Here is a 12,973-nt window from a genome sequence, read left to right as displayed (position 1 = left end):
ATATGCTGCAATACTCAGCACATACATATACACATATGCTGTCATATCTAAACGACTTTTAACACTGTTTTACTGAATTGTATACTTCCGGACTACATTAGTTGGCTTTTAATGTTCTCCTCATCACAAAATGTATCAAAGTTCAACCATTAACACTGCACATGGGGAAGTACATTTTCACATTTACATTTACGAGTACTTTTAACTATTTCAAAATGGCGCCAACGAGACCAAAACTGCGAAGCGAACGACATGATGACGTCAGGTCATTAACAGACATTAACCCCTTCCTTATTATCTACATAGAATGAAATACCCATTTCTCAGAATCAAAAAAGATATGGTGTATGTAACACGTATCGGTTCACCTTGTCATATTATTATAATGTTCAAGTAACACAATTTTCCTTCATTTGAGGTACGTCTGTTCACGTTTGTATCAAACTCAAACGATGAACAAAAAACAATAATATCAATCACTGTCCATCGTTAAACACCATATCTGCGCCTTATTCATTATCCTGTCCCTTATTACACATCATTGCCTTAAATTCACCAATTTCACATGTTTTTTATATCCTCCATACGCACCTAATTATGATATATATATATATATATATATATATATATATATATATATATATATATATATATATATGAAGTTAAACGTGCTGAGGATGCTATATTCCTAGTATATCTACAACATTTTGCTTATTAAATCGATGAAGAATTTGCATGAACAAGTGCCCAAGAGAATTCATGACTTGATCAATTTTTGTTGATAAACTAAAAGATATAGAACCTGTTGTATAAAATGTCACAATTCATATTGTGCCTGAATTTGTGCAGGTGATGAAAATATCACTTCCGTTATACATGCTAGTTGTGTGGCTTTCCTGATTCTACTTGTTCTGCATACCTTACAACATAGACCCGTTGGTAGAATGTCTACACTTACAGTATATAAGAAACATGTGAAAATTAAACCGACGACGCCAAATTGTCGTCATCTAAGTCTTCTCTCAAAGTGTAGCGCACTATCGACACTTCCCTGTATTACTAAGGCCTCGTTTGTCTCCTGAATATAAGTGAGTAAAGAAGGAGATGACGTAAAAGTGGCACTTTGCAGGCCAGTCACGTTCTATTGCTAGTGTATGTTAAGAATGTAGAAAATGGGGATCTGAACTGAGGGCAAGGGCCCTTGGTATAAATACTGAGCGTTACCCTGCCGTCAAGTCATCGCATTTTTTTCTGCATGACAACTAATTTTGTACTCCTATACACTACCTGCGTACCTGTAATCTTTTCATCTAAGCTTAATTTAAGAGTAATCGTTTTCGTTTTGGTCCAAAATATAGTCATCAATCAAGAAGCTGTGCAAAGCGTCGGATATGGTTATTTAGCGTAAGTGTGCGTTAAGTTTAAACATTTCTGCGATGACATCTGTATTCCGCGTTGCAAAGTTCATTGTGCATCTAGTGCGCATAAATCAAACCAAAATTCTGACGTCACCTCAGTCGTATTCTTGAAAATGGCTAACCAAATGTAAAAAATGAAGGCTGGAGGCGGAATACATTCACCAATTTACAATTTGACGAAGATTTGGGCTTCAATGGTTCGTTGTAAAACGCATAAATATGTTTAGCCTAGCGTACGCATTGCAAGACCACTGTATTGGAATATATGTACCAAAATCACAGTAAACCTCCAGGTAATACATTATCTAATGTATTTTCTCTATAGGATGCCAATTTCAAGCTGGTGACTAAATTGGGAAACATGTGAGTCTGTTTGTTTGTGTCAGCATGTTTTGCGAGACGATATATGCCAACGTTGTAAATATATCTAGAAGCTCAATAATTCATTTTACTTTATAAATATATCCGAATTGCACATACCAGCTGTTTTTTCCTTTTTCCTACTTTAGTGAAGGTTCATATTCTAAGCCAAGTTAATTGATTGGTTCCTATCCCCCCCCCCCTCAACAATTTATTTTACTCTGGTACGAGCCAATAAATTACATGTAAAGGCCGAGGCATCGCACTCATTTATTTGGATAAGTCTAACATTAACGTACTACCGCGTCGTCTACAGGTGCGCTGTGTCGTATATATGTATATTGTTAATTTAACCCACACGTTACTATACTTTGACATGTTACGACGCTTTTCAAACTTTTCGAAATAATGCTGTATATAACACACCAGAAGGAAAGTACAACAGCTACGTCTACTACGCTAAAACATAGCCAATAAGGATTGAAGTCTTCATTTTTCAGTCAACTGACCGACTTCTTAACACTGTGATATCATCCTATCGCTTACATGAGAACGTATAACATCTGCGAGACTCAATATTTGCGCATGCGTTCCTGGCGATTTTAATGCTTTAATTTTCTCCTCACGCGCATGATGCAGTTCTGTCGGACGGGTAAATGGTGGAAATGTTTGACAATGAGGCTAGTTACAATCAGGTTACAAGTGTGGAATTCTTGATCCTTCAAAACAATGTCTAAATACTACAGTACTTTATACCCTGAAACAGACAGCTAGCACGCGTAGGACGTTTAGGCACCCAATTCAATAGTGTACAGATTCACCATCATGATAATGGCAATGAAAAGGATAAAGTTCCGAATACAGGTTCAATATTTACATAGCATGTTCTTCCGAAAGCGTCACCGGGATGCTTGGCATCATCTCAAAGAATTGGTAAACACCACGACGAAGTAGAAGAAATATACAACGATTCACTAGTTAATTATGTATGCAAATTATGCGAAGTCTTCATTTACTCATTGGTCCTTGAAGTAAACGACAACCTCGTTCAACAGTTAAAATTACGGAAGAAGCGCAGAACACTGTGACACGATGCACCGGTTGAATATTCTCTGATATCCTTCGCTGGCTCTTTACTTTCGTTTCGTAATGCTGCACACAAGTCAAATGTGATCAAAACTGAAGGAAGATTCTTGATTCTTTTTGGACAAATTTCGAGTTGATAGTTTCATTATTTATGTGATCTCAGACTTCATTCAGTGTAAATAGTATAGATCGTTACATTGTAATTATTTGCGAATTATACAATTTTGAGCTGAAGTGTTCGTAATTTTTCGCGGGAAACTATTTAAATTCCTGCGTCCATGTCGTTGACTTAATTCAAATATCAAAGTTTAATCCTTGAAGAGCGAGAAAATCTGTTGATTGATGTATCTGCCGTTAATTATCCTGTATTGTAGTGTTGTGGTCTCCTTCGCACCTCGCTAATAGATCCGTCTTTCGACTTAGGCAGCTGCGAACTGTCGTCAACTTTCTTACTACTGTATAACCACACTCTTCGGTAGATGCAGTGTGAAGTACTGGATAAGTTCCGGGGACGAGCCTGGACAATTGGTCAATTCTAGCTCCTCTAGGTTACGGAGCTGAACTAGACCAGACAAGCCAGCAGATGTCAACAACGGACAACCTGAAGTAAACAAATAAATAAACAAACATACATACATAATCAGTAAATAAATAAATGCACAATGTATCAGTGAACACATAACAAATAAGCTATTCTTTCGTTTGGGAAAAATGCAATTTAGTTTAACTGATATTTAATAGATGTTACACATTGTGTTATGAGAAATGATGTTCATCAAGAATTAACAGTAAATATGGTGTATAATTAACAAATTGTTGATATGATTGCATCAGTTTGAAATATGAACTGAATTTTGTAGTTTGGCTTGATGGTTAAAGTTAACTAATCTTAAGAATTTACTCACTTTCAAGGATTTGACGACAATATGTTTATTGTATTTTCCTCATTGTGTAAAGGTATAATGTAATTGTTATTGTGATGTATGGTACACGTTTTGTTCAATCATTTATTGTATTTTATCAAGGTCGTCCTGTTATTGGGCTAAGCCTGTTGGATGATGAATGAATAAAATAAAATAAAATAAATAAAAAATAAATTAAATTAAATGGATAGTAGTGTATCTCTCCTCCCATCTCCTGCCACCAACATATCTTTATCTCTTTATTTACATAAAATTATATTTGTTGTTGTTGTTGTTGTTGTTGTTGTTGTTGTTGTTGTGAAACTCGTACCCTCCAAATTTGTCTTAATTATTTCCATGTCCATGGACTAGGAAACTATTTCCATGGCCATCACCAGAAATGATCCTTCTGTTGCTTTCAAAGTTTGTGTATACATTTTTCCTCTCTGGTGGAATAAATTTCAATTCAAGTCAATCTTATTCACTCGAGTACAATTGTTTGTTTTGTGTGGGTTTTTTTTTATGGTTGTATGTTTGTTTGTTTGTTTGTTTGTTTGTTTGTTTGTTTGTTAATCTGTTTCTGTGTTTCTATATTTAAACAATAAAATGTATTTAATTTTAACGGTAAATTTAAAAAATGAATACGGCTTTTCGATCTGTCTACTACGGATCTTGGCCACACAATGATTTAATTTCGAAGACATTAACTCTGAATAATAAAATCATTGCGTCATCAAGATCCATAGTAGACAGATCGAAATGTCGCATTTAGTTTCTAATTTTACCCTTTCAAACTAACTATACTATTTCAGTGTCTAATTTATTGAATCATAAGCAATATAATTAGTGCCTGTCTGTTCGTTCCAGCTCCTTTTCTTGTAATAACTGTTTTTTTTCTATATACTGTGTTTACTTAATAGCAACCTGTATATCGATTGGTATATAACAAGCCACCTTAGCACACATTTATTGCAATAGGTAGTATATTACAGTTCGTGTGTTCATTTTTAGTTATTGCACGTCATACAAATGTTAAGCCATCAATCTGGAAACTAACACTTACGAGTTTAGTCCTCAGGGCCAGTATCCATGACAACAGGATGTCACGTGGCCTCGTTAATTTCAATGTTACAGACCTACTGGGTGAGATACGGATGGGTTTTTGAAAGTGATAGATGGTTTGTGGAACTTACTCTTTGTTCCTTTGGGAATATAGCTTTACATGTTGTTCCTTCTTGTTAGCTATATCACAGATGCTAACCTTACACAGCACTTATTAGCCTAATATTATCTATATTGAGGTTTCCTATCATAAATAATACTATTTACATGTATGCGTCCAATAAGAATTATGTACTTTAGTTTATAAACACAACACATATGTGGTGTAAGTTCAAAATATTCCTATGACGTACATTTCACTTCCTTTTCCCGTGTAACACTTGTGTTTACTTGTTCATTGATTTTGTCTTTTTTTGCTGTTTTCCAATTTACTGCAATCTGTCTTATATGCCACCAGAAATGGTAATTTGCCAGTCTTTCCAAACTACAAAGAGTCTTAGAGTTCGTGACGTCAATGGCATGACAAGTGATTAAGATGACCAAGACTGAGTCACTTTCACGTACAACATAACGCGAGACTAGTGACGTACTGACCTGCAAGTGAGAGAACATGTAAACTTCTCATACTGTAGAGGTGTTGAAGACCAAAGTCTTGGACCTGACAACACCATCGGAGGTATAACGTCTTCATGCAACTCATGGTAGAGAGGAAGCCCATACCAGTATCAGTAATCCGAACACATCTAGAAAGTGAAAATAAAAAAAGTATTTTCGTAAGAATCATTATTACTCTTGACGAATTTGACGACTGTTCTTCGGATCTTTGAGATTCATTTGATATTCAATGATCACTGACCAGTAAGTTAACTTGGAATATAGTTTAATGGCACTGGAACTAAGAAATTCCTATTCTCAATTTGAATTGAACATCTTCCTATTTGGACTGAAAAGTCTGAAAATAAAAATTTCCGCCATGAAAGGAATTGATTTGGAACATTTACATAAACCCCATCGAAAATAACAAGACAAGACTATCAACACATTACGGAAAAGACTAGAAATGGTACATAGTTACTTTAAACTTTCTTCTGCTGTAAATGTATTTTCCCACCCAGGAAACTAACTACTAATTCGTAACTATGCAATGACACATGGACACGAAAACTTCACGTCGCGACCCCTTTCCAAGATTACATTTACTGACAAGCCTTTGGTTCCCAATGCTACTCCAGTGTACAAGTGTACTCACATCGATACATTGGCTTGAATACTGCTTTATAGTTATCGCATAAACAACAAATACACATGGAAAACATACAGATGTATAATTTATGAGTAGTGTCGACGTAGATACATAAGTCGAATCAAATGCCTCTTTTTTCAGATTTACAATTTGTCAACATTGATTGTAAAAGATTACATTGTATTGGGTTCAGTATCCCTCTGAACTACCATGTACGCTGACTGAGTCTGTTACCAAGGAAACCAAGAGGAGAAACTCTCGGCATTATAGTCACAGTCAGAAATGTGTATGGTTGGCAGGTTAATGGGTTTTCAAACACGATACAAAATACATCTCGGTTAAAATAGACCCTTTTAAAACATGATTACTTTTCATGACAGTATTTCTTAAATTTGACCTTTGTATGTTGATTCACTTCTTGACGTAATTACGAAGCTTATGCAGCTGAACGAGAATAACATCACGGTTTACGGAATGGCGAAGGATTAACTTTATGAATCTAACGTGGCTTTAGTGTGAAGAATGACACACATAAGTACGACTTCACACTCGTAAGTACGATTCCAAAAACAAATTTATACTATATAATTGTAGTAGTGTAATGCCATTCGAATTAATATAACCTTAACATATCCCTCTTCTTGTTTTTTTCAATATATTCCAAGTGATCGCAAAAACTTCGCTAGTGACCGTGATGCGATGTGTTTACCATTTTGCAAGTGTTGTGCATCCATTAAATGCAATCATGCGTAACTTCTATAATCGTACCTAGTTTGATAGACCTACTAGATTGAAAGATATTTAGTGAATATTGCACTTTTGAAGTGACGAACGTGTTCATTAGGAAGCCAATCCTCACAAAATGGACTATGACGTCAGGTAGACAACACTTTAAGCTGATTTTCTTTCATGTGGTCAAAATAAAGAAGATTTTTAGTGACGTAGGGACTCAAGTGCGACACGACGATAGATTATAAATGCAATTAATTGTTGTGAAAACATGACGACAAAGCCGATGGGACTTAATGTTTCCTCAGAAAAGAAAGCTTCAACACACGCGAAAGTAGGCGTGGCGGTCACAAAACGGACTGGATATCGAGTCGTATTTAATATCGGGGTTTTTCAAATTACCAGTCACTGCAGCTGTTTTTCACTTTAAGGGATAAAACAAGTTGAGAGGGTTATTCACAATAAATGAAAACAAAGTGAGATACACCAGAAAACTCATGACATTAAATTATATGTTGTTAAATGTGGTTTGTTGCTAATAATTACACAACCTGAGTCAGAAAATTAATCATCTAGATACGTTATAATATTATAGCAATTATATGTATCATGTTGTCAAATCTTTGTCGCTAATCTCAACGGTGTAGTAACAGTATAAGGATATATGGTTAGGATTACCCGAGAAAATAAGAAAACTAGAGCGTCTTTCCTTAAAAGTTAATTACATGTCAAATATCCGATACTTGTACTGAAAATAACAACTTAACGAACTCGAAGATGCGAGATAAGCAGACTGCAGAAGTACATCACCAATCGGAATCATATCATGACTACACAATCTGGTTTCCCAATAAGTACGCGTAAGTGAGGAAAACATTGAAGCTGGGATGGCAGTTTTTGATGCGAAAATGTCAGGACATATCATTTCCAGAGCTTATATTGCTGAAAGGTTAAAAGCTTTTGAAAAGATACGGCCGCTATGATATATCCATCAAGACCGTCTTCTTACCATTTTCAATATAATTAGCTTTGTCAGAACTGCTTCCTGGCTTTCTATTTCAGGATATTTTAATGGCCTTAAAATACGTATCCAAAAATGATATGCTTGCAATAATAAATTGGTAAATGTCGTTATTTTCAAGGGCCTGTCGACACAGTACATATAACTTTGTCTGTGTATAAGTTTGTTTCGATTAACTACCTGGTCATAAAGTGTATCAATAGTTTGTGTTTCACAGCCTCTGGCTAATGACGTGGTACTGCGTCATTGAAGGAGAACGAAAGTGGGGTAGATTTCATCATAGTTTTTTATTCTTAGACAACACGGGTAAATTTTACCAACCCTGCATCGCATGGTCTCTCTACATTAGAGCTATGAAAATAGGCATATCTGGCTCACGCGAATCTTGTTGTATACACTGGGGGCGAGATGTTATGAGAAGTAATGACGTTAGGAGCTTCACACCTCTTGAACGGTTGACCAAACAATGCTGAGACAAGTAATATTGTTTGAAGAGATGTGAAGCACCTAACTTAGTTTCCTTCCCATAATGCTTGGCCCAAGTGCACTTCAGGCCTCCTCTAAGCCAGGTTTCCCAATTTGTATAACTGTTTTAGAAAGGTTGGGCGATGTAGACTATGTAAGATGAATGTCTTGACCCCTAATCATATTTAATGCAACTAAGATGAAATCAATCTCACCCTATTTCTACTGGCCAGGCACATTGATGCAAATAATCCTGGCGCACACTTTCCATCTATTGCCACATGATTATCGGTATATGCTACTGAGCAGCCATATAATTATTTTATCACCTTAGCGTCCAAATAATGGTGTTGTTGCACTTGATAATGTCCTGATTATAAGAAATGTTTACACAGTTTTTCGTCCACAACTTGGGAGTATGTAACTACAATTAGGGGAGTTAAGATAGTTTAATACCAAAGTTAGTTAGTTACTTAGTTAGTTTCAATAAAAACAGGGGACGAATATCTGAGTAATTCGATTGTTTACCTTAATAACGATGACGTACTTTATGCACAAATCGCACGTGGTGATATTTCCCTAAGGTCGAGGATGGCGCCATTTTACAACGTGATCGCTTAATTTGAAAGTGCACTTTTATCTGTGCAGTAAGAATCATACGACATAATATTGACTGAGAAATTGAGAATAATCAAAAGAATGTCAATAAAAGTTAAGATGTGTTAAAAATTAATGGACAGAATAAAACTTAATAAATGCATGCCTTGTAGGTCAGGGGAAGTCATAAGCAAGTCATTCGTGTATTTTTACACATTTATATATTGATGCTTTTATATTTTCAATGTTTCCATTCACAAATATTACAGATTTCAAATGAAAAAAAACCCAATATACATGAGAGTTATATTTTGATTATGACAGTTACATAATTTACACTGTTATAATTTCAATATCTACATGAAAGAAGGTTATGGCCAAATTATGAATATATACTATTAATGATCGTGACGCAAGGGGGTTGTCACTACTCGCGTAGGGACTCGCAGTGACAATGCCTCCTTACTTCAGTCGTATTTCCCTCAGCTGAACGAAGACAAATATTGGAGAATAATATATAATTCTCAAATACTGCCATGTGTGTCCATTCATCTTAGATTCTTTGAAGTAGGTAGGTCATAGAGAATACTCTGTTCTATATTGGATACACATGAATATCTCAGAAGGCCTAGTTGTAATGAGCCACCGTCAAGAGAATAAAGATGGCTTCTATTAAATAATATAGGGTAATAATCAACAATTACGAATGGCGCCATTTGACAATACCATAGCACTAACGACCTTTCACCTTAACATTCGAATTTCCATGAAATCCTTACGACAAACCCTTCGTGGAGGAAAGCGTATGATGAACAACAAACAGATTCGCTGTAAAATATCGACGTGTTAATTGAATTGTGTTCTATGCAGGTAAACAGATGCATGGTAATCACGAAGGATTATTTCGTCGCAAACTTTCATGTATTTAGCAGTGAGGGCAAGGGTTATTAATGTACGTTTAGTTACGTGAAATGTCACCATTTATATTCATTACATAAAGTCAGCAAATTAAATACCTGCTGGCTGATCGATTACTGATTTAAATGACCATCTTTTTAATCAATTAATCAGCTATGGTTATTTATTTACGTATAAAATGTGACGAGATGTCATGTAAAATTGTCCATAAATAGTCACATGTAATTAATTTCGAGGAAGAAAGATTTGAATTCATTAAAATCGATGAAAATTAAGTGAATGATGAAATTGTTTGAAAAGATTGAAAGTTGGTAGCATTCGAATACAATTATGGCCCCTGCAGTACCATTCCATACAGGATTAAAATGAATAAAGATACACCATCTATCATATTATATATACATATTCAACGTAATTGCAAAAGTAATGCCATATATGGAACTTGTTAGCCAACAATTAAATATATAATGTGCAGAATTTGCCCACAAAGAAACAAACGGTTTTCAGTTTTATAATGAGACTTATACGTCTGTTTGACGTCTATATTAATAGTTTGCTGCGGTACCTGTAACCTTAGCTTTGATCGATTGTCTTGTCGTGGAGGTCGCTAAAACATATACCATGTATACATACCTGATTAGTAGTTATTTACTTACAGACGTAATAAGTGTCTGACTGAGTGACAGACAGATTGACTTATCGATTGATTGGCGTTCCCTTCCTACTTGCAGTATTACTCATTTAATTTACATGGAAGGACGAACACCGCAATTTCCTGTTCGGGAACCCGATGTTACGTTTGAAGATCTGTCTAAGAAATGAAAATGTTGCCAAGAATTTAGTACTTTAACTTTGTTCAAACATATTCAAACAGAGCTTATCTCAGCTTTCGTTATTATTGACAACCATGGTTTAATTTCCAATCTTTGTGCCGCTAACTGAAATCACTCGATACATAATCTCATATAGGATAAATTCGTCTTTTCGACGGCGACTTAATCAAAACTGTTCTTTCTGCCGCGAGTAATAATCTCAGGTTTCTATTGATAGTCTTCACACGCGAAGGATTAAAGTTATTGAATAGAGTTCGTCTTGCTCTACAGCTATTCCTCCTTGTTGTTCGTAAATTATAATGATCCCTCCAAACATCTCGATTCAAGACTCGCTTCATCTACTCTACTAGCCTAGTCAACTTGTGATTCATCTATCCATGGCATTTAAGGGAAGGTTTCCTGCCTTAGGATGTCAATTATTTTTCCAACTTTCATTCACAACCTCGCATCCGTTGTCTTGTTTAAACTAATTTCACAGATATTTTTCAAAAACCAAACCTCGGTGAATAGAGAGAATTGCTTTTCAATGATGCCATCTGTGTTTGAAGATTTTGGAGGACATTCTACCATTACTAGCGGATCTTAACAAACAAAGATTACCTATTTTTCACGATGTTGTGATACACTTGTGTTTGGCCTTGAAAGTCAAAGTGAATTCCGGTACTATATTCGTCCAGACCTGAATACTTTCATTATACCACTATACAGTCATTTTCATTTACAACGAATGTTTTGATTTTGAAATTTGACCTCGAAGGTGATGTTCATCATTTGTTTTAATAACGATCTTAAGACAAAATAAAGGTTAATGAATATGTAAAAATCAATTGATTCACAGAGCAAATGCTGTCTGTGTGTGAAAAAAAGCAATTTCCTGACACACGAAAGGCTTTCTTGAAGATTAGAGTGAAATTGAACTTCTAGTCCCTAATTCTAACAATACATTATATGCATGTGGTATTATCAGAATATTTACGTACATAGATCTTCGCCTATCACGCACGAACTGCTTGATGGGATTATTCTGAATACGTCCAATCACAATCTTACTATATACCACTTCGTGATATCATACAACACTCACTTGTACCAGCATTTCTTGTTAACGTTCAACCGTCAACTTTCTTCACAATAGAGTAGCTGAGACTACGCCGAGAGAATACGCATGGGTGACTCCATGTGCAGCCTGACTATTCACCACTGGGCAGTATACTACTGGAATGATACATTCACTAGATCTATCATACCAGATGAATTACAACATAATGCCTGGCATTTGACCCTATTTAGGTTATCCCCTTTTCCCTAATCTCTTGTTATCTGGAGAATTTCAGTGTAAGTGTCAACAAGGAGCCATGAATTATCTCTACATTCTTGAGATGGTCTTAGAAACTGTAGTATGTCTGTCAGAGGATAGGATTTCAAGTAGTCTTACGGCCACCATTGGTTTGTCTACTGTGTTATCAGGCAAACTTCGTGTAAAGGTACAACAGAAAGTTAACACGACTGAGATCTGACAAGAGTATTAAGTCTCAAAAATTGTCTTTTGAAGAGTACGATTAAGATCAAACGTGGGTGATATCTTAAGAATGCATTAGTAACGATCTCAACAACATTTCAACACGAGAAATAATCAAACAAGTTAACAAGCGAAGATAAACTTTACATGAAATCACAATCCTATCCATATACTGATATTATACTTGTTGATCACAGAAGTTTCCATGGCCACGAACTGATGTAATCTTTAGAAGGGAAATGCACCCACGCAGTTACTTTGGTATTGATACCCTAAATAATAAATGCATATATAGAAAATTAAATGTATCAATCTATCTTGTCCTATATCCTGAAGTTCATTTTTTGAAGGTTACACTTTTTTCGATAGTGTACAATCTATTCCCTCGTAAACATAAGCTCATGTAAACTGTATATAAAAATGACAAATGGATGGTCTCAATAAAACTTTTAACTCTAAAGGTATTAACAACTCAAAAACACTAAACTAGCTCTCACTCTGATAACAAGGTGTATAATATATATACAAATTTATTTTTCAATATATACAAGTTTTCAAATTTATTTGGACAAAAAGAGTATATATATATATATATATATATATATATATACTTCAAAAGAATAAGCTTATTACATCCTTATTCTTTGGAATTAAGTCTATAATGCTCTGCTACTAATATTCGCATCGAGCACTGTTCTCTCCAGCGAGACACTGATATTCATATTATATATATATATATATATATATATATATATATATATATATATATATATATATATATATATATATATATATATATATATATATATACCATATGTGT

The 12,973-nt window shown here is 34.9% G+C and overlaps 1 protein-coding gene across 1 annotated transcript in view; it reads right to left on the bottom strand.

Moving 5' to 3' along the window:
• Positions 1-1,593: 1,593 nt before the first annotated feature.
• Positions 1,594-12,973, bottom strand: part of LOC144434883 (uncharacterized) — a 35,704-nt gene continuing 24,324 nt past the window's right edge. The window contains exons 2-3 of the mRNA XM_078123398.1: positions 5,423-5,571; positions 1,594-3,465 (exon numbers count right to left, since the gene is read on the bottom strand). Coding sequence (XP_077979524.1) covers positions 3,317-3,465; positions 5,423-5,571 — 298 coding nt within the window. The 3' untranslated portion in view covers positions 1,594-3,316. The remainder of the gene's footprint in view (positions 3,466-5,422; positions 5,572-12,973) is intronic.

Source organism: Glandiceps talaboti, chromosome 5 (genome assembly GCF_964340395.1).
Source record: "Glandiceps talaboti chromosome 5, keGlaTala1.1, whole genome shotgun sequence".
NCBI lineage: Eukaryota > Metazoa > Hemichordata > Enteropneusta > Spengelidae > Glandiceps > Glandiceps talaboti.
Note: the sequence above shows the minus strand (reverse complement) of the source record. Positions and strands in the feature narration are given on the sequence as shown.